This window comes from Stomoxys calcitrans, chromosome 1, assembly GCF_963082655.1.
Source record: "Stomoxys calcitrans chromosome 1, idStoCalc2.1, whole genome shotgun sequence".
In the NCBI taxonomy this organism is placed as follows: domain Eukaryota; kingdom Metazoa; phylum Arthropoda; class Insecta; order Diptera; family Muscidae; genus Stomoxys; species Stomoxys calcitrans.
In genome coordinates, this window is record NC_081552.1 from 210,897,847 (window position 1) to 210,923,760 (window position 25,914).

At 36.0% G+C, this 25,914-nt stretch overlaps 2 protein-coding genes across 3 annotated transcripts in view; one reads left to right on the forward strand and one right to left on the reverse strand.

The window, feature by feature from the left end:
• Window positions 1-25,914, reverse strand: part of LOC106092952 (capon-like protein) — a 977,840-nt gene that overhangs the window by 809,484 nt on the left and 142,442 nt on the right. For both annotated transcript variants that reach the window (XM_059361274.1, XM_059361275.1), the window contains exon 2: window positions 22,960-23,018. The gene's annotated coding sequence lies outside the window, so the exon portion shown is untranslated. The remainder of the gene's footprint in view (window positions 1-22,959; window positions 23,019-25,914) is intronic.
• Window positions 15,988-17,725, forward strand: LOC106084389 (small ribosomal subunit protein uS4). Its single transcript, XM_059361284.1, has 4 exons — window positions 15,988-16,057; window positions 16,255-16,501; window positions 16,752-16,938; window positions 17,397-17,725. The coding sequence occupies exons 2-4, from the start codon at window positions 16,279-16,281 to the stop codon at window positions 17,569-17,571; spliced, it is 585 nt and encodes a 194-aa protein (XP_059217267.1). The 5' UTR covers window positions 15,988-16,057; window positions 16,255-16,278; the 3' UTR covers window positions 17,572-17,725.

A 25,914-nucleotide genomic window follows, 5' to 3' on the forward strand; every position in this document is an offset into this window, starting at 1 on the left:
CAACGAACATGGTTTGCAGGTAGCGCACAGAGAGTATGAATGCAGTATTGCCATTGTTTGGAGTTTCTAATGGGAATTTAGAATTTTGTTTTGAAACAAATCCTATTAGAGTTAAAATAGCGTTTGTAAATAAAATAAAAGAAATAAGTAAAAGCGTGCTAAGTTCGGCCGGGCCGAATCTTATATACCCTCCACCATGGATAACATTTATCAAGTTCCTGCACGGTATCTCTTTATAGGCAAACAAAGGACAATTGATATGCTATTGGAGCTACATATATCAGGTTATGGACCGATTTAGGCCATACTTGGTTTGGATGTTGGAGACCATGGTAGATGCATATAATTTCACCTAAATCAGATAAGAATTGCGCCTTATACTGACTCAAAAAATAAAATGGGGAATCGGTTTATATGGGAGCTATATCAGGTTTTGCACCGCTTCGAGCCATACTTGATACATCTCTTGAATGCCATAGAAAACGTCAAAACACAAAATTTCAGAATTTCAACAAAATCGTATCAGAATTGCCCTTTCTTGAGGCTCAAGAAGTATATTCGGCATATCGATTTTTTTGGGAGTTATATCAAAACATGGACCGGTATGGCCCATTTACAATAACAAGCTACCCTCACAAATAGGAAGTACATTTTATGAGCTCAATACTCTATAGCAGGAGATCGCTTTACATGGCAGCTATATCCAAATATGCTCCGATCTGGAAGATATTCAACAAGAGTACCAAAACTGGCTGTGGCAAATTTCGTCGAAATAGGATGAAAAATGCTCTTTTTGTTGGCTCATCGCACTTTATCGGTAGATCGGTTTAATATGGCAACTATATCCAAATATTGTCCGATCTGGACCACATTTGCCAGGAACGGGTAGGGGTCTATCGGAACACACTGTACCGAATTTCATCGAATTCGGGAAATAAATGGATCTTTTATGACCTCAATACCCTATATCGGAAGATCAGTCGGTCGGTATATAGGGCAGCTATATCCAAATTAGGTCCGATCTGGACGATGTTCCACACAAAGATGCAGAGTTCGAATTCAAGTTCTCTTCGCGGTATCTCTTTTAAGGCAAACAAATTATAATGAATAAGAACTGTTATGCTATTGGAGCTGTATCAAATTATAGTCCAATAAATGAATTGAATGCTGAACATTGTAAGTCATTGTGAAATATTTCACTACATTCGGATAAGAATTGCGCATTGTAGGGTCCCAAGAAGCAAAATAGGGAGATCGGTTTATATGGAAGCTGTATTAAGCTATAGATCGATTTAGACCATATTGGACACGTATGTTGAAGGTCATGGGAAAAAACGTTGTACAAAATTTCTGTCAAATCGGATGAAAATTGCGCCCTCTATCGGCTCAAGAAGTCAAGATTCCAGATCGGTTTATATGGCAGCTATACTAGGTTATGAATCGATTTAGACCGTACTTCGCACAGTTGTTGGAAGTCACAACAAAATACTTCGTGCAAAATCTCAGCCTAATAGAATAGCGAATTGCGCCCTCTAGAGGCTCAAGAAGTCAGTGTCTAGAGGGCGCTGTCATATAAACCAAATTGGTTTATATGACAGCTATATCAGGTATGGGACCGATTTGAACCACAGCTGGCACAGTTGTTGGAAGTTATAACGAAACACGGCATGCCAAAATTTCAGCCAAATCGGATAAGAATTGCGCCCTCTAGAGGCTCAAGAAATCAAGACCCCAGATTGGTTTATAGGACAGCTACATCTTGTTATGGACCGATTTGAACCATATTAAGCACAGTTATTGAAAGTCATAACGAAACATGTTATAACGAATTTTCAAACCGGATAGGAATTGCGCCCTCTAGTGGCTCAAAAAGTCAAGACCCCAGATCGGTTTATATGACAGCTATATGACGTATAGGACCGATTTGAACCACACCTAGCACAGTTGTTGAAAATCATAACAAAACACCTCATGCAATGTTCCAACCAAAATGGATAGGAATTGAGCAATCCAGTGGCTCAAGAAGTCAAGATCCAAGATTGGTTTATATGGCAGCTATATCAAAATATTGACCGACATTGACCATTTACAATACCAACCGACCTACACTAAAAAGAAGTATTTGTGCAAAATTTCAAGCGGCTAGCTTTACTCCTTTGAAAGTTAGCGTGCTTTCGACAGACAGACAGACGGACGGACAAGGCTAGATCGACTTAAAATGACATGTTGATCATGAATATATCAACTTTATGGGGTCTTAGATGAAAATTTCAAGAAGTTTCAAACAGAATGAGGAAAATAGTATACTCCCATCCTATGGTGGAGGGTATAATAAAACATTTTCACTTAGATAATGGTGTGTGTTGTGATTTTTTATAAAATAACAACACAACGGCAACACTATTAGCCGGCTTTGCTGTTGATAAGACTCTATGTTGGGAGATATTTTCATCTCAACACCCAACATCTGAGCTGCAAAGTATGCTCTGCTATAACTCTGCTATATTTTGTTTTGTTTATGACCAAGCGCAGCAAAATTAGCGGTAAGTTCTGCCGATTCCAGCCAATCAAAATTGCCAAAATAACGTGCACTGTTTGATGTCTTACTGTCGTCTTTCAACGGTTCGACTTGGTTCGAAGTGTTGACATTCAAGCGGTTTTGCAAACAATCCAAAACCAAAGGGCCCATACAAGATAGATGTTCAGAACAAAGTTGCATGGAATAGTCAGTTATCGATAGTTAGATAGTGATAACAATCGATAAAAGACAATTGCTGTGTTTAATTTTAATAATGAATAGATAAGCCGAGGAAAGCAAAAAAAAAAAATTAAAAAAAGTTTCCAGTACAAGTCTGTTGATTTACCTTGAAATGGTAACGCCATTTGCCAACCTGTCCAAACAATACAAGGAAAAGTTGCAAATATTTATAAAATTTATAATTAAAATTTGCAAAACATGTGTCGGCATAGCAGTTAAATAAAATTTGTGCACCCAATTGGATAAATAATTGGTTTAAAATTTAATTTTACCATTCACAATAGAGGTATTTCTGCAGTGGTCACAACATCGCGACAACAGATGCTTTAAAGGGTGATTTTTTTTGCTATTATTTTGGCAACACTGGTTTAAACAGCTCACGCACGTTTCTTTTTTTGTTTCACCGTCAAACATATTCATTTTGGTCTATAATTTAACCATGAATCATCTTACAAACGAACAACGATTCCAAATTATTGAATTTTATTATCAAAATGCGTGGAGTGAAAATAAGCCAGAAGCATTGCAAGAACTACCAATGGATCCTGAAAAGGTCACAGTTTGATGCGGTTTATGGGCTGGTGGCATCATTGGACCGTACTTCTTCAAAGATTATGCGAATCGTAACGTAACTGTGAATGGTGAGCGCTACCGTGAGATGATATATGACTTTTTTTGCCCAAAATACAAGAGCTTGACTTGCATGATATGTGGTTTCAACAAGATGTTGTCACATGCCACACAGCACGCGTAACAACAATGGACTTATTGAGAGACGAGTTTGGTGAACATTTTATTTCACGTTTGGGACCGGTCAATTGGCCTACTGGATCGTTTTTAGATTAGTTTTTGTGAAGCTATGTTAAAGCTCATGTCTATACAGACAAAACCGCTTCAATTGACGCATTGAAGAACAACATTGAAGGATTTATGCGTGAGATACCGGCCAAAATGTTGGAAAGAGTATGCCAAAATTGCACTAAGCGGATGGATCATTTGAGGCGCAGTCACAGTCAACATTAGCATGATATAATTTTCAAAAATTAAATTAAATGGACCATACTATCGTTTCAAACAAAGTTTTCCTGCATTTTTCTAAATTTAACGTTTTTTTTTTTGAAAAACGTTCCTATAGCTCTTAAAAAATCACCCTTTATATATATTCGAGGTTGTGAGAATCCAAATATCGGCCCGGCCGAACCCATGCACACATTTTTTTGCACTAAACAATATTTGTAGCTTTCACAGCAAATTTACTAAAAAATGCCAATGCGGAAACTATCTTTGCCTAAAATGGGTATTTTAGGGAGATTTTTGTAAGAAAATTCCAACAAAAAAAGAATTTTGAAAATCTGACCACAAATGAAGATTTGGCAGACCGAACAGTTTTTCGAAACGCCGAGGTGGCCAAGTTCAAAAAATCGGTTTTTAAATTGAAAAAATTTTTGTACTAATTTTAATGATTTAAAGTTCATAAATTTTCCAACTTTTTTAGGAAACATTCCCTTTGGTGAAAAATATTTTCCTTCATATTAAGAATTTTTTTTTTTAAATGGTACTAAATCCTTAACTTTGCTTCGTGTTATTAAAAACAAAAATCTTAAATGAAGGTTAAAATATTGTTGAAAATTAGGAAATTGACCGTGGGACAAGACAACAGTGAACCGTAGTTAGTAAAACAAGTAAAAGCGTGCTAAGTTCTGGCTGGCCGAAACTTGGGAAACCACCACCCTGGATTCTGCAAAATAAATTTAGTTGAAGAGCATAATTTTATTCTACATACCAAACTTCTGTCAAACCAGCAAACATTAATGCTCTAGGAACAGAACAAGGATGATCGAGAGACCGGTTTGGACCCTACACGGCACAGTTGTTGGAAGTCTTAACAGAGCACTACATGCAAAATTTCATCCAAATCGGACAAAAATTGCAGCTTGTAAGGTCTCAAGAAGTCAAATTGGGAGATCGGTTTATATGGGAGCTATATCTGGTTATAGACTGATTCGGACCGTACTTGGCCCATTTGTTGGTAGTCATAACGAAACACCACATGCAAAATTTTAACCAAATCGAACACAAATTGAGGCTTGTAATGGCTCAAGAAGTCAAATAGGGAGATCGGTTTATATGGGAGCTATATCAGATTATAGACCGATTCAGACCGTACTTGACACAGATGTTGGGAGTCTTAACAGAACACCTTATGCAAAATTTTAGCCAAATCGGACAAAATTTGTCGGGAGTTCGGTTTTTATAGAAGCTAAATCTAAAAATGAACCGATATGGCCCATTTGCAATCCCCAACGACCTACATCAATATTAAGCAGTTGCGCAGCTTAATATTGATGTATTGGGTTGCCCAAAAAGTAATTGCGGATTTTTCATATAGTCGGCGTTGACAAATTTTTCACAGCTTGTGACTCTGTAATTGCATTCTTTCTTTTGCCAGTTATCAGCTAATACTTTTAGCTTGCTTTAGAAAGAAAGTGTAAAAAAAGTATATTTGATTAAAGTTCATTCTAAGTTTTATTAAAAATGCATTTACTTTCTTTAAAAAAATCCGCAATTACTTTTTGGGCAACCCAATAGTTCGATGCGTTCGACCGCTATCGTGTTTTCGATAGATGAACGGACGGACATGGCTAGAACGACTCAGAACTTCAAGACGACCAAAAATATATATACCTTATGGGGTCTTAGACGAATATTTTGAGGTGTTACAAATGGAATGACCAGATTAGTATACCCCCATCTTATGGTGGTGGGTATGAAAACAGAAAATAATAATTGGACAGTCATCTATGAAATCATAATAAGAATCAATCAGCGATCAAAATTTGAAACGGGTGGTCATGTCCATAAGTATTTACGAAATTTAATTTAAAGATTTATCTTTATTTTAAAATTTGGTTCTTTAGCTCATTTTCATTGATACAATCCTACGAATGAGGAAAAATCTTAAATTTTCGGCCAACTTTTTTTCAGTGTATGGGAGCTATATCAGGTTATGTACCTATTCAGACCATAATTGGCACGTATGTTGAATGTCATAGAATAAGTCGTTGCACAAAATGCCAATCAAATCGGATAAAAATTACGCCCTATAGAGGCTCAAGAAGTATTATCGGGAGATCCGTTTAGATCTTGACTTCTTGAGCCACTAGAGGGCGCAATTCTCATCCGTTTTGGCTGAAACTTTACATGAGGTGTTTTCTTATGATTTCCAACAACTGTGCTGGGTGTGGTTCATATCGGTCTATAACCTGATATAGCTGACATATAAACCGATCTGGGGTCTTGACTTCTTCAGCGTCTAGAGATCGGAATTCATATCCGATTTGGCTGAAATTTTGCATGAGGTGTTTTATTATGACTTCCAACAACTATGTTAAGTATGGTTCAAATCGAACCATAACCTGATATAGCTACCATATAAACGGATCTTGAATCTTGACTTCTTGACCCACTTGAGGGCGCAATTCTTATCTGATTCGGCTAAAATTTTGCAAGAACTATTTTGTTATGACTTCCAACAACTGTGGCGAATATGATTTTAATTGGTCCATAACCTGATATAGCTGCCATATATACCGATCTGGGATCTTGACTTCTTAAACCTCTAGAGGTCGCAATTATCATCCGATTTGGCAGAAATTTCGTACAACGACTTCTCTCATGACCTTTAATATACGTGTCAATTATGGTCTGAATCGGTCTACAGCCTGATACAGCTCCCATATAAACCGATCTCCCGCAATTTTAATTCGAATTGGCTAAAATTTTATTATTATGGTCCGAATCGGACGATAACTTGATATTATAGCTCCAATATCATAGTAATTCTTTCCATTTATCATATATTTGCCTAAAAAGAGATACCAGGAAAAGAACTCGACAAATGCGATCCATGGTGGAGGGTACATAAGATTCGGTCCGGCCGAATTTAGCACGCTTTTACTTATTTTGAATAGAACTACTTGCCCACACCAGACCATTAACAATCATAGGATCGGGGATACTAATCTAGTCATTCTGCTTGGAACCTCGAAATATTCTTCTTAGGCCCCCTAGTATATATACCCTTGATCGTCTTGATGTTCTAAGTCAGTCTAGCCAAGTCCGGCATCCGTCTCTCGAAATCATGATAGCGGTCGACCGAGTAAAGCTAGCCGCTTGAAATTTTGCACAGATACTTATTATTGACGTGGGACATTGGGGATTGCAATTAAGCAATATCGGTTATGATTTAGATATAACTCTTATATAAACCGAATTGACTTCTTGAGCCCCTGGAAGCCACAATGTTCGTCGGATTTGGCTGAAATTCAACAACTGTGCAAATACGGTTCAAATCGGTCTATAACCTGATATAGCTCATAGCCATATTAAACGATCTCCCGATTTGACTTCTTGAGCCCCTGGAAGCCGCAATTTTTGTCCAAATTGGCTCAAATTTTGGAGGTAGTATTATGTTATGACGTCCAACAACTGTGCTAAGTACGGTGCAAATCTGTCTATAACCTGATATAGCTCCCATATAAACCGATCTCCGGATTTGAATTTTTGAGCCCCTGGAAGCCGCAATTTTTGTCCGATTTGGTTGAAATTTTGCATGTAGTGTTCTGTTATGACTTCCAACAACTGTGCCAAGTAAGGTCCAAATCAGTATTTAACCTCATATAGCTGCCATATAAACCGGCCCCTCGAACAGAAAAAAATTAAAAATTTTGAAAAAACGTTGCACTTTACAGGGCGCGCCTCCGATTTCGATGAAATTTGGTATGTAGATGTGGATTGACCACTGGAACACGAATCAGAAGTCCGTTTTTTTGGGACAAAGGCCACCCTAAGAAACCCCCGGTGGGGGGAAGTGAACCAACTTATGCAATATGGGTATCAAATGAAAGGTATTATAGATTACGAATATGCAAAAACGTACCTAAAAATGGGACCCGGGAAGAACCTACGGGGTCTTGAGAATTTTGCAGCTTATTGACATATGCAATATGGGTATCAAATGAAAGGTACGAAGGATTAGATGAAGATTTGATGCCCATATTGCCTATGTTACCTGGTTTAAAAATCCTCAAGACCCCGTAGGCCCTTCCCGGGTCCAATTTTTAGACATGGCATATTCGTAATCCACTCGACAATACCTTTCATTTGATGCTAATATTTCCTAGGTTCAACCACTTCCCCTCACGGGGGGCTTTTGGCCCTTGGGTGGCCCCAGGAGCCTTTGCACCAAACACAAACTTCAGATTCGTGTTCCTGGGATCAAAATTGGGGTGCAAAAATAAATAAAACATGTAAGAGCGTGCTAAGTTCGACCAGGTCGAATCTTATATACCCTCCACCATGGATCACGTTTGTAGAGTTCTTTGAGCGGTATCTCTTTTTGGGCAAACAAAGAATATTGAATAAGAACTGTTATGCTATTGGAGATATATCATGTTATATTCCGATTTCTATCATAAGTGAATTAAATGTTTAAGACCATAGTAGAAGTCATTGGGTTATATTGTAGTTCATTCGGTTAAGAATTGCGCCTTGTAGGAGCTCAAGAAGCATAATCGGGAGATCGGTTTATGTGGGAGCTGTATGAGGCTATAGATCGAGTAAGACCAAATTGGACACGTATGTTGAAGGTCATGGGAGAAGCCGTTGTACAAAATTTCAGCAAAATCAGATAAGAATTGCGCCCTCTAGAGGTTTAAAAAGTCAAGATCCAAGATCGGTATAAATGACAGCTATATCAGGTAATGGATCGATTTAAACCATACTTAGCATAGTTGTTTGAAGTCATAACAAAACACTTCATGCTTAATTTCAGCGAAATCGGATGAGAATTGCGCCCTATAATGGTTCAAGAAGTCAAGAACCAAGATCGGTCTATATGGCAGCTATACTAGGTTATGGACCCATTTGAACCACACTTAGTACAGTTATTGGAAATCATAACAAAACACTTCATGCTAAATTTTAGCCACATCGGATGAGAATTGCGCCCTCTAATGGCTCAAGAAATCAAGAGCCAAGATCAAAATTTCAGCCAAATCGGATAGGAATTGCGCCCTCTAGAGGCTCAAGATTTGAAGACCACAGATCGGTTTATACGACAGCTATATCAGGTTATGGACCCATTTGAACCACACTTGGCACAGTTATTGGAAATCATAACAAAACACTTCATGCTAAATTTCAGCCACAGTGAAAATTTACTAAAGAAAGTTTTCACAGTGAAAATTTACTAAAGAAAGTTTTCACAGTGAAAATTTACTAAAGAAAATTTTCATAGTGAAAAATTACTTAAGAAAATTTTCATAGCGAAAATTTTCATTGTGAAAATTTACTTAAGAAAATTTAATAGTGAAAATTTACTAAAAAAAAGTTTTCATAGTGAAAAATTAATAAAGAAAATTTTCATGGTGAAAATTTACTTAAAAAAATTTTCATAGCGAAAATTAAGAAAATTTTCATAGTCATAGTTCATACTGAAAATTGACTAAAGAAATTTTTCATAGTGAAAATTTACTAAAGAAATTTTTCATAGTGAAAATTTATTAAAGAAAATTTTCATAGTGAAAATTTTCTAAAGAAATTTTTCATAGTGAAAATTTACTAAAGATTATTTTCATAATGAAAATTCATAGTGAAAATTTACTAAAGAAAATTTTCATAGTGAAAATTTACTAAAGAAAATTTTCATAGTGAAAATTTACTAAAGAAAATTTTCATAGTGAAAATTTACTAAAGAAAATTTTCATAGTGAAAATTTACTAAAGAAAATTTTCATAGTGAAAATTTACTAAAGAAATTTTTCACCGTGAAAATTGACTAAAGAAAGTTTCCACAGTGAAAATTTATTAAAGAAAATTTTCTTAGTGACAATTTACTAAAGGAAATTTTCTTAGTGAAAACTTACTAAAGAAAATTTACTAACGAAAATTTTCATAGTGAATATTTACTAAAGAAAATTTTCATAATGAAAATTTACTAACGAAACGAAAATGTTCACAGTGAAAATTATCTTAAGAAAATGTTTACAGTGAAAATTTACTAAAGAAAGTTTTCACAGTGAAAATTTACTTAAGAAAGTTTTCACAGTGAAAATTTACTAAAGAAAGTTTTCACAGTGAAAATTTACTAAAGAAAGTTTTCACAGTGAAAATTTACTAAAGAAAGCTTTCACAGTGAAAATTTACCAAAGAAAGCTTTCAGAGTGAAAATTTACTAAAGAAAGTTTTTACAGTGAAAATTTACTTAAGAAAGTTTTCACAGTGAAAATTTACTTAAAAAAGTCTTCACAGTAAAAATTTATTAAAGAAAATTTTCACAGTAAAAATTTACTAAAGAAAATATTCAAAGTAAATATTTACTAAAAATTTTCACAGTAAAAATTTACATAAGAAAATTTTAACAGTGAAAATTTACTAAAGAAAATTTTTACAGTGAAAATTTACAAAAGAAAATTTACAAAAGAAAATTTTCACAGTGAAAATTTACCAAAGAAAATTTTCACAGTGAAAATTTACTAAAAAAAATTTTCACAGTGAAAATTTTCACAGTGAATATATACTAAAGAAAATTTTCACAGTGAAAATTTACCAAAGAAAATTTTCACAGTAAAAATCTACTATAGAATATTTTCACAGAGAAAATTTACTAAAGCAAATTTTCACAGAGAAAATTTACTAAAGAATATTTGCACAGTGAATATTTACAAAAGAAAATGTTTAAAGTGAAAATTTACTAAAGAAAATGTTCACAGTGAAAATTTACTAAAGAAAATGTTTACAGCGATAATTTACTAAAGAAAATGAAAGTGAAAAGAAAATTTACTAAAGAAAATTTTCATAGTGAAAATTTACTAAAGAAAATTTTCATAGTGAAAATTTACTAAAGAAAATTTTCACAGTGAAAATTTACTAAAGAAAATTGTCACAGTGAAAATTTACTATAGAAAATTTTCATAGTGAAAATTTACTAAAGAAAATTTTCACAGTGAAAATTCACTAAAGAAAATTTTCACAGTGAAAATTTACTAAAGAAAATTTTCATAGTGAAAATTTACTAAAGAAAATTTTCATAGTGAAAATTTACTAAAGAAAATGTTCACAGTGAAAATTTACTAAAGAAAATGTTCACAGTGAAAATTTACTAAAGAAAATGTTCACAGTGAAAATTTACTAAAGAAAATGTTCACAGTGAAAATTTACTAAAGAAAATGTTCACAGTGAAAATTTACTAAAGAAAATGTTCACAGTGAAAATTTACTAAAGAAAATGTTCACAGTGAAAATTTACTAAAGAAAATGTTCACAGTGAAAATTTACTAAAGAAAATGTTCACAGTGAAAATTTACTAAAGAAAATATTCACAGTGAAAATTTACTAAAGAAAATGTACACAGTGAAAATTTACTAAAGAAAATTTTCACAGTGAAAATATACTAAAGAAAATTTTCATAGTGAAAATTTACTAGTACAGTTATTGGAAATCATAACAAAACACTTCATGCTAAATTTTAGCCACATCGGATGAGAATTGCGCCCTCTAATGGCTCAAGAAATCAAGAGCCAAGATCAAAATTTCAGCCAAATCGGATAGGAATTGCGCCCTCTAGAGGCTCAAGATTTGAAGACCACAGATCGGTTTATACGACAGCTATATCAGGTTATGGACCCATTTGAACCACACTTGGCACAGTTATTGGAAATCATAACAAAACACTTCATGCTAAAATTCAGCCACAGTGAAAATTTACTAAAGAAAGTTTTCACAGTGAAAATTTACTAAAGAAAGTTTTCACAGTGAAAATTTACTAAAGAAAATTTTCATAGTGAAAAATTACTTAAGAAAATTTTCATAGCGAAAATTTTCATTGTGAAAATTTACTTAAGAAAATTTAATAGTGAAAATTTACTAAAAAAAAGTTTTCATAGTGAAAAATTAATAAAGAAAATTTTCATGGTGAAAATTTACTTAAAAAAATTTTCATAGCGAAAATTAAGAAAATTTTCATAGTCATAGTTCATACTGAAAATTGACTAAAGAAATTTTTCATAGTGAAAATTTACTAAAGAAATTTTTCATAGTGAAAATTTATTAAAGAAAATTTTCATAGTGAAAATTTTCTAAAGAAATTTTTCATAGTGAAAATTTACTAAAGATTATTTTCATAATGAAAATTCATAGTGAAAATTTACTAAAGAAAATTTTCATAGTGAAAATTTACTAAAGAAAATTTTCATAGTGAAAATTTACTAAAGAAAATTTTCATAGTGAAAATTTACTAAAGAAAATTTTCATAGTGAAAATTTACTAAAGAAATTTTTCACCGTGAAAATTGACTAAAGAAAGTTTCCACAGTGAAAATTTATTAAAGAAAATTTTCTTAGTGACAATTTACTAAAGGAAATTTTCTTAGTGAAAACTTACTAAAGAAAATTTACTAACGAAAATTTTCATAGTGAATATTTACTAAAGAAAATTTTCATAATGAAAATTTACTAACGAAACGAAAATGTTCACAGTGAAAATTATCTTAAGAAAATGTTTACAGTGAAAATTTACTAAAGAAAGTTTTCACAGTGAAAATTTACTTAAGAAAGTTTTCACAGTGAAAATTTACTAAAGAAAGTTTTCACAGTGAAAATTTACTAAAGAAAGTTTTCACAGTGAAAATTTACTAAAGAAAGCTTTCACAGTGAAAATTTACCAAAGAAAGCTTTCAGAGTGAAAATTTACTAAAGAAAGTTTTTACAGTGAAAATTTACTTAAGAAAGTTTTCACAGTGAAAATTTACTTAAAAAAGTTTTCACAGTAAAAATTTATTAAAGAAAATTTTAACAGTAAAAATTTACTAAAGAAAATATTCAAAGTAAATATTTACTAAAAATTTTCACAGTAAAAATTTACATAAGAAAATTTTAACAGTGAAAATTTACTAAAGAAAATTTTTACAGTGAAAATTTACAAAAGAAAATTTACAAAAGAAAATTTTCACAGTGAAAATTTACAAAAGAAAATTTTCACAGTGAAAATTTACAAAAGAAAATTTTCACAGTGAAAATTTACCAAAGAAAATTTTCACAGTGAAAATTTACTAAAAAAAATTTTCACAGTGAAAATTTTCACAGTGAAAATTTTCACAGTGAATATATACTAAAGAAAATTTTTACAGTGAAAATTTACCAAAGAAAATTTTCACAGTAAAAATCTACTATAGAATATTTTCACAGAGAAAATTTACTAAAGCAAATTTTCACAGAGAAAATTTACTAAAGAATATTTGCACAGTGAATATTTAAAAAAGAAAATGTTTAAAGTGAAAATTTACTAAAGAAAATGTTCACAGTGAAAATTTACTAAAGAAAATGTTTACAGCGATAATTTACTAAAGAAAATGAAAGTGAAAAGAAAATTTACTAAAGAAAATTTTCATAGTGAAAATTTACTAAAGAAAATTTTCATAGTGAAAATTTACTAAAGAAAATTTTCACAGTGAAAATTTACTAAAGAAAATTGTCACAGTGAAAATTTACTATAGAAAATTTTCATAGTGAAAATTTACTAAAGAAAATTTTCACAGTGAAAATTCACTAAAGAAAATTTTCACAGTGAAAATTTACTAAAGAAAATTTTCATAGTGAAAATTTACTAAAGAAAATTTTCATAGTGAAAATTTACTAAAGAAAATGTTCACAGTGAAAATTTACTTAAGAAAATGTTCACAGCGAAAATTTACTAAAGAAAATGTTCACAGTGAAAATTTACTAAAGAAAATGTTCACAGTGAAAATTTACTAAAGAAAATGTTCACAGTGAAAATTTACTAAAGAAAATGTTCACAGTGAAAATTTACTAAAGAAAATGTTCACAGTGAAAATTTACTAAAGAAAATGTTCACAGTGAAAATTTACTAAAGAAAATTTTCACAGTGAAAATATACTAAAGAAAATTTTCATAGTGAAAATTTACTAAAGAAAATTTTCATAGTGAAAATTTACTAAAGAAAATTTTCATAGTGAAAATTTACTAAAGAAAATTTTCATAGTGAAAATTTACTAAAGAAAATTTTCATAGTGAAAATTTACTAAAGAAAATTTTCATAGTGAAAATTTACTAAAGAAAATTTAATAGTGAAAATTTATTTAAGAAAATTTTCATAGTGAAAATTTACTAAAGAAAATTTTCACAGTGAAAAGTTACTAAAGAAAATTTTCATAGTGAAAATTTACTAAAGAAAATTTTCATAGTGAAAATTTACTAAAGAAAATTTTCATAGTGAAAATTTACTAAAGAAAATTTTCATAGTGAAAATTTACTAAAGAAAATTTTCATAGTGAAAATTTACTAAAGAAAATTTTCATAGTGAAAATTTACTAAAGAAAATTTTCATAGTGAAAATTTACTAAAGAAAATTTTCATAGTGAAAATTTACTAAAGAAAATTTTCATAGTGAAAATTTACTAAAGAAAATTTTCATAGTGAAAATTTACTAAAGAAAATTTTCATAGTGAAAATTTACTAAAGAAAATTTTCATAGTGAAAATTTACTAAAGAAAATTTTCATAGTGAAAATTTACTAAAGAAAATTTTCATAGTGAAAATTTACTAAAGAAAATTTTCATAGTGAAAATTTACTAAAGAAAATTTTCATAGTGAAAATTTACTAAAGAAAATTTTCATAGTGAAAATTTACTAAAGAAAATTTTCATAGTGAAAATTTACTAAAGAAAATTTTCATAGTGAAAATTTACTAAAGAAAATTTTCATAGTGAAAATTTACTAAAGAAAATTTTCATAGTGAAAATTTACTAAAGAAAATTTTCATAGTGAAAATTTACTAAAGAAAATTTTCATAGTGAAAATTTACTAAAGAAAATTTTCACAGTGAAAAGTTACTAAAGAAAATATTCATAGTGAAGAGTTACTACAGAAAATGTTCACAGTGAAAAGTTACTACAGAAAATTTTCACGGTGAAAATTTACTAACCATTGCAACCTGTAGAAATGGACCTCCCCTGGCAAGCCTGAGCCAGAACTACGGCTCAATTACGATTCGTCAGATGCAGCCGCCTCAACTCCTACACAGCAAGGATTGATGCCGACGTGCAAGATGTACTATATCCCGATTGTAACCAGGAACCACACGATACATGTCACATGTTTAACTACCCAGCCAGACCCACTCGACTCAGACCCAGATCCCTCTGGACGCACCCCATCTTAGTCGCAGAGTTCCTGGATCTTGACATTGAACAGAATCAAGCAGACAAAAAATAGAACACAACAATCTGCTACAACAACAACAACTAAAGAAAATTTTTACTGTGAAAATTTTCAAGGAGATGAATTACTAAAAAAATTTCACAAAGAAAATTTACAATCCCTTGGCAACCGGTTGTACGAACCGGATTGGCCCGATGGAGTCTTTCATCGGCAAGGAGTGCCGCCTCGATGCACAACACACTGCTACAACAACAACAACTTAAGAAAATATTCTTTCTTTTCACAGTGAAGATTTACTAGAAAAAGTTTCCCGACACGAGAAAGCTGTGAGCACCACACAGGCTGGAACATTGAGGTCCGATTTGTGTGGTGTTCAGTGCTGTCACGAGAAGCTTAGCTGCGAGCTACCGGGCGCGTTCACACGTTGCGGATGGTGGAATGTTCCTTACGTAGTAGCTGCAACGGCAGTCACGGACAATCAGCGATATCGAGCGGACAATCAGTGAGAGGCCGAACGGCACCGGCTCCTGCACAAATACTGAGTGCTGACCAGGCACGATATGACAAGGTGAGTTATTGGCACCTTTAAATAACCAATGGTACTCTGCTCCCGCGGCGATTGGTCCTTTGGACCGGATTGCTTATTTACAGTAGTTTGACGAGTATGACCACCCCCACATGAAAATGTGGATACAACAACAACAACTACAGCAATTTTACACAGTGAAATTTTACTTAAGAAAATTTAGTCACGGCACATTTTGCTAAATATATTTCTGTGCATTGTTTTTAATTCAATTTTAAATTCAACAGTTTTTATAACGGAAAACCTAAACTTCTTGCAGTATCAAAAGTTGATCGACATATCTTCCTTCGAGCTTTATTTAGTTGTGCGATAATTCATACTGCCTGCAGCAATGCCATCTAGCGGGAAGTTTTGTGATATGTTGCCTCTCAACACAACTGAACAACAAAGCGATATGGCCACTCTATGACAGTCAGCGAGAAATGTCATTTGACATTTCGTGATTATCTTTCTTTCTTTGTTGAATCGTCAAACCGAATGTACGTATAATAAGGGGTTTAAGAAAAAATTCAAAATTATAGAAATTTAATGGAGATTTTTTGAAAATTGTTAATAGAGACGGAAATTTAAAACAAAATCTAAAGAATTTTGAATTAAATTGTGTGAAAAAGTTTAGGATGCTGGAGATTTTTGATGATTTTGTAATAACCTCATTGCTTTTCTCTTTTGATTTCAGTAATCGGCTTGAGTTGGTAACAACATGGTGAACGGACGTATACCCTCGGTCTTCTCAAAGACCTATGTCACTCCTCGTCGTCCTTATGAAAAGGCACGCTTGGACCAGGAATTGAAGATCATTGGTGAATATGGTCTCCGCAACAAACGTGAGGTATGGCGTGTCAAGTATGCCTTGGCTAAAATCCGTAAGGCTGCCCGTGAATTGTTGACTTTGGAGGAGAAAGACGAAAAGAGATTGTTCCAAGGTAAGTGTGACAAGGAGACGTCAATAGACGCTGGCTGGTGGCTAAAGTGCATGGCTATGATGATTCTGCATTTTTAACTAACATCTGACACTTCTTGTCTGAGTATTAAAAAAACGCTTTGAAGATACTAAAACGCTGAAATGAAGTCATATTAAACCGCTTGGCAAAATAAGCGCAAGGCGGCGGCCTCTAATGTTTGAGGTTTGGAGGAACACAATTATTGACTTTTTCTTTTCCCCTCCCTTTTCAGGTAACGCTTTGTTGCGTCGTTTGGTTCGTATTGGTGTCTTGGATGAGTCTCGCATGAAGCTCGATTACGTTTTGGGTTTGAAAATCGAAGATTTCTTGGAACGCCGTCTCCAGACCCAAGTCTTTAAATTGGGATTGGCCAAATCCATCCATCATGCTCGTGTCTTGATCCGTCAGCGTCACATTCGGTAAATATTCTCCTCTGAGTGCCAAAGGCAACAGCCTGAAAGCTTTTGCCAAGGTTTTTGTTAAATTCGTGATATTTGAGTGCAACACACACACACGCATTCATCAGCAGACAGTTGTGCTGAAAACGTCTATCAAATAGAAAAAAAAATGTTCAGTAAGACCACTTGGGAGTCGAACAATTTACCCTGAGTTTGTTTAAGGAGGTATGGGGTATTTTGTACCGGCTCTCAACGTCTTTTGGTATTGGTGCTTCCCCATTTAGTTCTCAGATGGTGGAAGTTAGAAACCAATTAAGTTTAGGTCCAGCCTAAACACTCTGGCATGAGTAAGTTGAACAAAACTGAACCTCTTTTAAGAAAATGAAGCTCTTAAAGAACCTCCTTTTCCTAAACTATGAACTAACTTTGAACATTTATTAATAAATATTTCCATTTTCGTTTTATTTCCCTCACCCTAGCGTCCGCAAACAAGTGGTCAACATCCCCTCATTTGTGGTGCGTTTGGATTCCCAGAAACACATTGACTTCTCCCTGAAGTCACCCTTCGGTGGTGGCCGTCCTGGCCGCGTAAAGAGGAAGAACATGAAGAAGAACCAAGGTGGTTCTGGTGGTGGCGAAGAAGAAGAAGATTAAACTGTAAATGTTGCATTATAAGCAGCACCAAAGCTCTACTCTTCGTCTCTTCACTTAAGGATTTAAAAACAAAGTTCATTTGTTTGCTGCCTACCTTTGTTTTTGGATATTAGATAAGCAAATAAACAACGGACTTTATAATTTTAATGTGAAATTGTTGAACATTTGTTAATGAAATATGAAGCTAGAGGTTTGGATAAATTTTTGGGGCTATAACTTTGGCGAACTATTCTTCAAAGGGCAAATATAATGCAAACATCTCATATCAATGAGTGCTGTCCGATTTAAGTTTAAGCTCAATGATAAGGGAACTTTTTATAGCTCAGTCCGAATAGCGTGTCGCAGGGCGCACCTCCGATTTGGCTGGAATTTGGTGTGTAGATGTGGGTTCACCTCAGGAACACCAAGTGCGTTTTTGGGGACAAAGACCCCTCTAGAGTTCCAAAAAAAAAAACCCTTGTGGTCCAACTAGGCATTATGAGTATCAAATGAAAGGTGTTGTCGAGTAAATTAGCAAAAAATTTGACCCGGAGGTAGGACCTACGGGGTCATGAGAACTTTGCAAACGAATGAGTAGATTGCGAAAGATATGCAAAGAAATAAATTAAGCTCTAAAAAAAGAAAAATTTTAGGGGGTGCGCCCTATAAAGTGCAGTTTTTCCGTCACCTTCGGGATATTTTTTTATTTGGCTGCCATGCCATTCTATGAAATGGTACATAACCTCAAAATGTCGCCAGCATTAGCAGGGGATAACCAATGCAAAATTTTTTATAGGTGTGCTTACCAGGATTCGTACCCACGTTACCGGCGCCACAGTGTTCGGACTTGTATGGAAAGATCGGCCAAAAAACATAAAACCCTCATTTATTGCCCGGTCTCGCTGAAATTTGGACCTGTGAGTTGTAATATGCTAACCGATGTCCGAATAGAATATGGTCCAAATCGAACTATATTTCAATATAGCTGTCATATAGACTGATCTGCCGATTTTTAGTCTTAAGCCGAAAATTAGCGCATTATTTATCTAATTTCGCTGAAATTTGGATCTGTGAGCTGTACTATGCCTACCGATGTCCGAACAGAATAAGGTCCAAATCGAACTATATTTAAATACAACTGCCATATAAGCCGATCTGCCGATTTTTAATTTTAAGCCTATAATTGCCGCATTTATTAGCAATTTTTGCTGAATTTTGGAACGGTGAGTTTTACTATGCCTACCGATGTCCGAACCGAATATGATCCAAAGTGAACTATATTTCGATATAGCAGACATACAGACCGATCTGTCGATTTTTAGTCTTAAGCCGACAATTGCCGCACTTATCCGAATTCGATGAAATTTGGAACGATGAGCTGTAATATGCCTACCGATTTCCGTACCGAATAAGGTCCAAATCGAACCATACTTCCATAAAGCTGTTATATAGACCGAACTGCTGATTTTTAGTCTTAAGGCCGAAAATTGCGGCATATTTTACCCATTTTCGCTGAAATTTCGATCGGTGAGCTGTACTATGCCCACCGATTTCCGTACCGAATAAGGTCCAAATCGAACTAAATTTCCATAAAGCTGTTATATAGACCGATCTGTTGATTTTTAGTTTTAAGCCCACAATTGCCGCATTTATTACCCATTTTCGCTGAAATTTAGATCGGTTAGCTGTACTATGCCTACCGATGGCCCAAATCGAACTATATAGCTGCCATATAGACCATCTGCCGACCTGCCGAGACCATTTTCAGTTATTTATCAATAATTTCAAGAAAAATTTGCCTTTCACAAGGCCAAAACTGCTTGAAGGAGCTTTCCAATGTTTTTGCAAGTTACTAGAGAGTCCATAACTATTGTCGTCGCTACAAATTTTGTCTCAGTGTTGGACCGAAAATCTCAATGGTTTGGCTGTTATAGGCCGAAATATCCAAAAACAAGTAAAAAGGCGTCAAATTCGGCCGGGTCGAACTTAGGATACCCACCACCTCGGGTATATACGTAAAACACCTTTCGTCAAAATCCGGTGAAAAATGCATACCTTATGCCTTATAGCAGCTATATCGAAATATGTTCCGATTTGGACCAAATACTAATAAGTACAAGTCATTGCCCAATTGTGTATAACAAAATATTGATCTTTTTAGTAGCTATATCTAAAAATAAATCGATCTGAACCATATACGACACGGATGTCGAAAAGCCTAACATAAGTCACTGTGTCAAATTTCGGCGACATCGGTCAATAAATGTGCCTTTTATGGCCACAAAACCTTAAATCGAGAGATCGGTCTATATGGCAGCTATATTCAAATCTGGAGCGATCTGGGCCCACTTGAAGAAGGATGTCGAAGGGCCTAACACAACTCACTGTCCCAAATTTCGGCGACATCGGACAATAAATGCGCCTTTTATGGGCCCAACGTCTTAAATCGAGAAATCGGTCTACATGGCAGCTATATCCAAATTTGGACCGATCTGGGGCCAAATTAAAAAAGTATGTCGAAGGGCCTAAGACAACTCACTGTCCCAAATTTTGGCAAAATCGGACAACAAATGCGCCTTTTATGGGCGCAAGACCTTAAATCGAGAGATCGGTCTGAATGGCAGCATATCCAAATCTGGACCGATCTGGGCCAAATTGAAGAAGGATGTCGAAGGGCCTAACACAACACTTACTATCCTATATTTCAGCAAAATTGGATAATAAATGTGGCTTTTATGTGCCTAAGGCCCTAAATCGACGGATCGGTCTATACGACAGCTATATCCAAATCTGGACCGATCTGGGCCTAATTGAAGAATAATCTCGACTGCCCTTACACAACTCACTGTCCCAATTTTCAGTGAAATCGGATAATAAATGTGGCTTTTATGAGTCTAAGACCCTAAATCGGCGGATCGGTCAATATGTAGGCTATATCAAGATATAGTCCGATATAGCCCATCTTCGAAATTAACCTGCTTATAGAATCTGTGCAAAGTTTGAGCTCAATATCTCTATTTTTTTTAAGACTAGCGTGATTTCAACAGAGAGACGGACAGTCGGACGGACATGGCTAGATCGTCTTAGATTTTTACGCTGATCAAGAATATATATACTTTATAGGGTATGAAATGGATATTTCGATGTGTTGAAAACGGATTGACAAACCACCAATGCTTCGGTGGTGGGTATAAAAACGTGACAAAAGTCTGAGAAATCACAATCTGGGGACTGGATTTTCACGGTAGACGTATGGTCTAGTGGGGACTTTTTTGCTCAGTACAATCTCAAAATCATATAAATTATTTTTTACCTGCGGCGTTTACTTACGCGCGACTTCATTTCTGGGTAACGCTAACGATAACAGTACATTTTGTTAACATATACCAATTTTTTTTTAAATTTTTTAAAAGGAGTTCAAAATTCTCAAGGCCCCTGCAAACTCTGGATTGATTTTTATGACTTTTTTGAACCAATTCGTATTCTACGGGAAAGACTATTTTGGGGCCCCCAGTCCCGAGCTCCAAAAACGGGGATGCCAAAAAGTGTATTTTTTTGCCTTTTTCCCCATAAACGGCACTTTTGCCCATTTTCGATCGTCATGACACTTGAAGTCGATAAAGTCATGTCCGTCCGTCTGTCAAAGGCACTCTACATTTAATCCTAGCCGCTCGAAATTTTGCACAAATACTTCTTATTGATTAGGTCTGTTGGGATAGATAAGGGGCCAATACCGTTCATATTTAGATGTAGTTCCCCCATTAGGCAATCGCTCAATTGTGTTTCTTTAGCCTCTAGAAGCGTCCATTCTGACCCGATTTGGCTGAAACGATGCACGATGACTTTTTTTCTATAACCTCCAACAGTTATCTCAAGAATCTGAAGTACCTGTTGAGTGGAGCGGACGTGTTTTAATTTCTCTTCAAAGAAAAATGTCTGTATCTCGGAAAGGGTTGCAGGCAAACATTTGAAATCCTTCTAGGAGTAGGCTCAAAATTGAATCTAAAGACCCAACAGCTGCGGTGGTGGCATCGGACTGGAGCATGTTGCCCTCCTATAGGGAAAGGTGCCTTGGCACCTGTAAACTGCAAATTTGCCCATGAACATTCCATTGAGGAGCAGGGCTAAACGTCTCACATACCAGTATCAGTCAGTGCTGTCCGATTCAAGGTTGATTAGCTCCATGATAAGGGACCTCCTTTGTTGTGACACCTGTTTCGGGAGAAAATTTGTTTATGGCATAGTACCTCACAAAAGTTGCCAGCATTAGGAGGGGATAACCACCGCTAATAATTTTTTTTGCCAGGATTTGAACCCAGGCGTTCAGCGTCATAGGCGAATATCTTAACCTCTGCGCTACGGTGGCCTTCTGTAGTCGAGAGTAATGCTTCCAGTCGTCAGACTAACAAATGAGTAAGAAACGGATAAATCAGAGGGATACGCATTTCGTCCCCAGCCATAAAGTAAAGGTGGTCTTTACGATTCCGATTTAGACAGCAACAGTGTCAATGAAACATACATCGCAGCCGAATCGAGAGATGTGGACAGCGGGATAACGGCAGTAGTGAGCGAGGGCTTTGCAAAGCTCACAAGAAGACCGAGAAAGCAATCCTGGGCACGACGAAGGAGACTGAGGCACCGGCAGGGCAATCAAGCAAAAGTGCAGGATGCTGGGAGAGATAAAACTGCAGTCCATCAAAATACTTAGACGTAAGTAGGTATAGGTTTAGTCACGTTGCTGTAGAATACTGGCTCTACTATCCTAGAATTCATGCCCATATCGAGCCTACGGACCGTCTACACAATCCCCAACAACTGTTAAACTTCTCAGTACGCTCCTGGATGTGGCACTTCCAGTTCAATTACCTATCCAAGATTACTTGCAAGTATTAGACCCATTCGTATGTCGAAATCGTTCTGTTAAGGAAACATGGAACACAGTTTTCTCTGGGTCTACATTCAGACACTTAGCTCTGACCCAGTCCTATGCCATATCCAAGACCCTTTCAGTCCTTCTGCATAGCGAACTCGAACTCCTACCCCATAAAAGTATTGTAACATCGTCTGAGTAACCACCGACGGGTACCCAGTACTGATCTAAGTATTGAATGAATGTTGGTCCTCACATGGTTCGATGTCCGCGACCAACCTGGACCAACATTGAATATGTTTTTTAAACAGGTTTTAACCAGCCAATGATCCAACAATGACAAATTTCATCCCACTTAGTACAACAAATTTATATAAAATCATCAAACATATCTCAAATCAGGCTGTATCGGGTGCAGTGCATCCTTTTAAGGGGTATACCGAAACGTGGAATGTTGTTTGTGGTTTTTTTATGTTGAAATTCCAAAATCTAGTGTAAAATATTACAAAAATCCAAGCTCATATATCAGAAAAACTTACCTTTAGCTTCCGGAACGCTCATGATGAAGGTTGTCTATGGCTTATTCTACACCTGAGTTCTGAAATGATAGTAAAAAAAAAAACACAAAATGATTAGTGGTAGATAAATTATGAAATGTATGGAAAGGCTAAAATTGTAAATTTGCCCATAAACATTCCATTAGGGAATAGCGGTGATACTACTCTTAAAATCAATGAGTGCTGCTCGACAAAAGTTTGAGGTCAATCACAAGGGATCTCCTTTTTATTGCAGGGTCCGAAAGACTTGCCACAGATCGACACCACTTTAGCATAAGTTTAGAAGAACGGCCTCTGGCGGGGTGGACTAAGCACCCCCCAGAAAAGTTGTATGAAAATTATTGTGATGTTCTTGCCGGGATCGGCAAAGGCGAATATACTTAAACGAATTTTAAAAATGTTCAAATATGGCTTAAACCCATATTCCTCTGGACGTACCCCATCTTAATTGCAGAGTTCCTGAATCTGGATACTCAACAGGATCAAGCAGACAAAAAATAGAACACAATTAACTGCTACAACAGCAACAACGATACGTTCTCATCAGGGATCCATCCGCCACCCTTTTATGGTACGAGATTAGCCGAGACTGACTGGCTTCCTAATGCTTTGAAGAATCTCTTTCCATTTGCTAAGCAGTCTCGAACTGACTTGGAACTGAGCCTTCATCGCCAGCTGACTGTCCATACAAATTGTGACAGTCCGATCGGATCAACATTGCTTACAGTGCCTTTAAAACCGCGAAGACCTCCGCATGAAAGACGCTACACTCGTCTATAAGGCCTGCATGAATCGCTTACTACCAGGACATCAACGAGGACCTCTGCCCCGGTTCCCCTAACCAATTTATGCCTGTCTGTGTATGCAGAAGACACCGGAAAGGTCCTAGTCCGGAAAGGTCAACTAATCCTGAGAACCCTTTTTGGAAAAACTACGCCCTATCCCATGAAAATTCGACTAAGGGACAGGGAATACATCTTTCATATCAATGAGTGCGGGCCGGTTAAAGTTTAAGCTCAATGATAAGGGGCCTCCTTTTTTATACCGAGTCCTAACGACGCAAAGAAGTTTTAGCATAGCCGGATACCTATCAAATTTAGCCAGCATTAGTAATGGGATAACCACCGCTGTAAGTTTGTATGATGTTCAAGCCGAGATGTGAACCCTGGCGTTCGGGTTCATACGCGGACATGCTAGCATCTGCGTCACGGTGGCCTAAGGAAGAGTCTCCTGGTAAATAATCCGTCCTGCCTCATATAACATTCCGCCACACCGCTTCTGCATTCAGGGCACTCTTTCTTGTTCAAAACATCTGCACTGCCGCGGTATCAGGCACAGGTATCTAGAGTGGCATCTTCAAGCTCAATGCCACACTAGACATCTATAAATGAAAATCAAGCGAACAATCGCCATTAACATCTAGTTTACCGTTCCAGGCTTAAGATTTCAACTCTTCGTTAATGAGTTGCGACGTTCCTTCTATAGTTGAGACCGAGAATCATCAAATGTTCGACTACTGGACAAGCACTAGATCAGTCTTTCTGGGGATTTTGCCAAGCCCGTATGCACAGGTAGGTAGCGATCCTCGTCAAGCTCCTTTATGGAAGCAAGCTCGTTCCGGTCCATAAGACCGATCGCCGTGGGGACATAATGGCCATTGGTTATTTAAACGCGGCTGTCAAAGTCAAATCACCCACACCAAAAATCCCTTCAATGTAGCCAACGACAACATGAATAACGCAGTCAATTGACCAACCTTTGTGTTGTTGTCATTATAGTAGTCACATTTGCATGTGGATGTAGCGATCCTCGTAAAGCACCTAAAGGTGAGCAAACTCCTTACTGTCCATTGGACCGATCGCCGTGGGAACATAATGGTCATTGGTTTTTGAAGGCGCCAATAACTCGCCTTAACATATCGACCATCATAGGCACGCAGTATTTAAGCAAGAGTCGATGCCACACGACCTCTCCCCGAGACTCGTAGAGAGAGACCGTATGGAGCATTCCACTACCCGCCACCTGAGGCTTCCAGCTAAACTTTTCGTGATAACGATGAACACCACACATATCGGAGTTCAAGGTTCCAGCGTGTTTGTTGCTCATAGCTATCTCGTGCTGGGGACCAAAGCAAAAGCATGCTGAAAGCCGCGTTCCAGTGAAGGTTCGTTTCGGTTCCATTAGTCTCTGCGGGGTCTTCATTTTGAAGGAAGAAAGAATGATTGGCATATAGTTCTTGCTCAGAGAATGACTTGGTTTACCCCGTCTTCGAGAAGAAAACCACTCTTACCTCCCGCCACCCAAACAGAACGTAGTCCAGCAAAACACAGCTCCTAAAACTTATATCAAGGAGTCGTATGGCATGTGATTCTGCCCGATTGTATGCCATTCGGCGTCGTTGACTTACAGGGTTCAAGCGAATTCACTGCCCTTCTCCTCTGTTATCATGTCGTCGCCACTGTGTTGTTGCAGAGGGACATCGATACCATCCAGTTGCATCTATCCTCTGGCTACTTTCGAGCACCCAAAGAAGTGCATCGCAGTCAGTCTTTCGAGTGTCTTTGAACCAGAATCCGTGGAAGTTGCGTCATATCTTAGAATTTTCCAAAGTGTTTTCGAATCTTTAAAGATAATCCTGTGGAAGGACTCACTTACTCCCTCTGTCAATTAAAAAAACAGACCCTGTGGTGCTCTTGGACGTTTTCACATCGCTCTAATAATAATTTAGAGATTCTCCATACAGGTCTCAATACGTACGCAGCTTGGTTTTATTCGCCCTATTATGGGGCTTCCCGTGGTCTAGTTTCCTTAGGTCTACTTTCCACCAAACTAGTTGCGATCTCTTAATTCCATGGCAGCCGGTTGTACGTATAGGATTAACACGTTGGAGTCCTCCATCGGCAACCCGTTGGAGTCCTACAACAACAACAAACAAGG

Bases quoted from the DNA above. Each gene is read 5' to 3' on its own strand.
- LOC106084389 (XM_059361284.1), top strand. From the start codon at position 16,279: ATGGTGAACGGACGTATACCCTCGGTCTTCTCAAAGACCTATGTCACT. The intron at 16,502-16,751 runs GTAAGTGTGACA...CTCCCTTTTCAG, and splicing joins CGAAAAGAGATTGTTCCAAG to GTAACGCTTTGTTGCGTCGT. The intron at 16,939-17,396 runs GTAAATATTCTC...CCCTCACCCTAG, and splicing joins ATCCGTCAGCGTCACATTCG to CGTCCGCAAACAAGTGGTCA.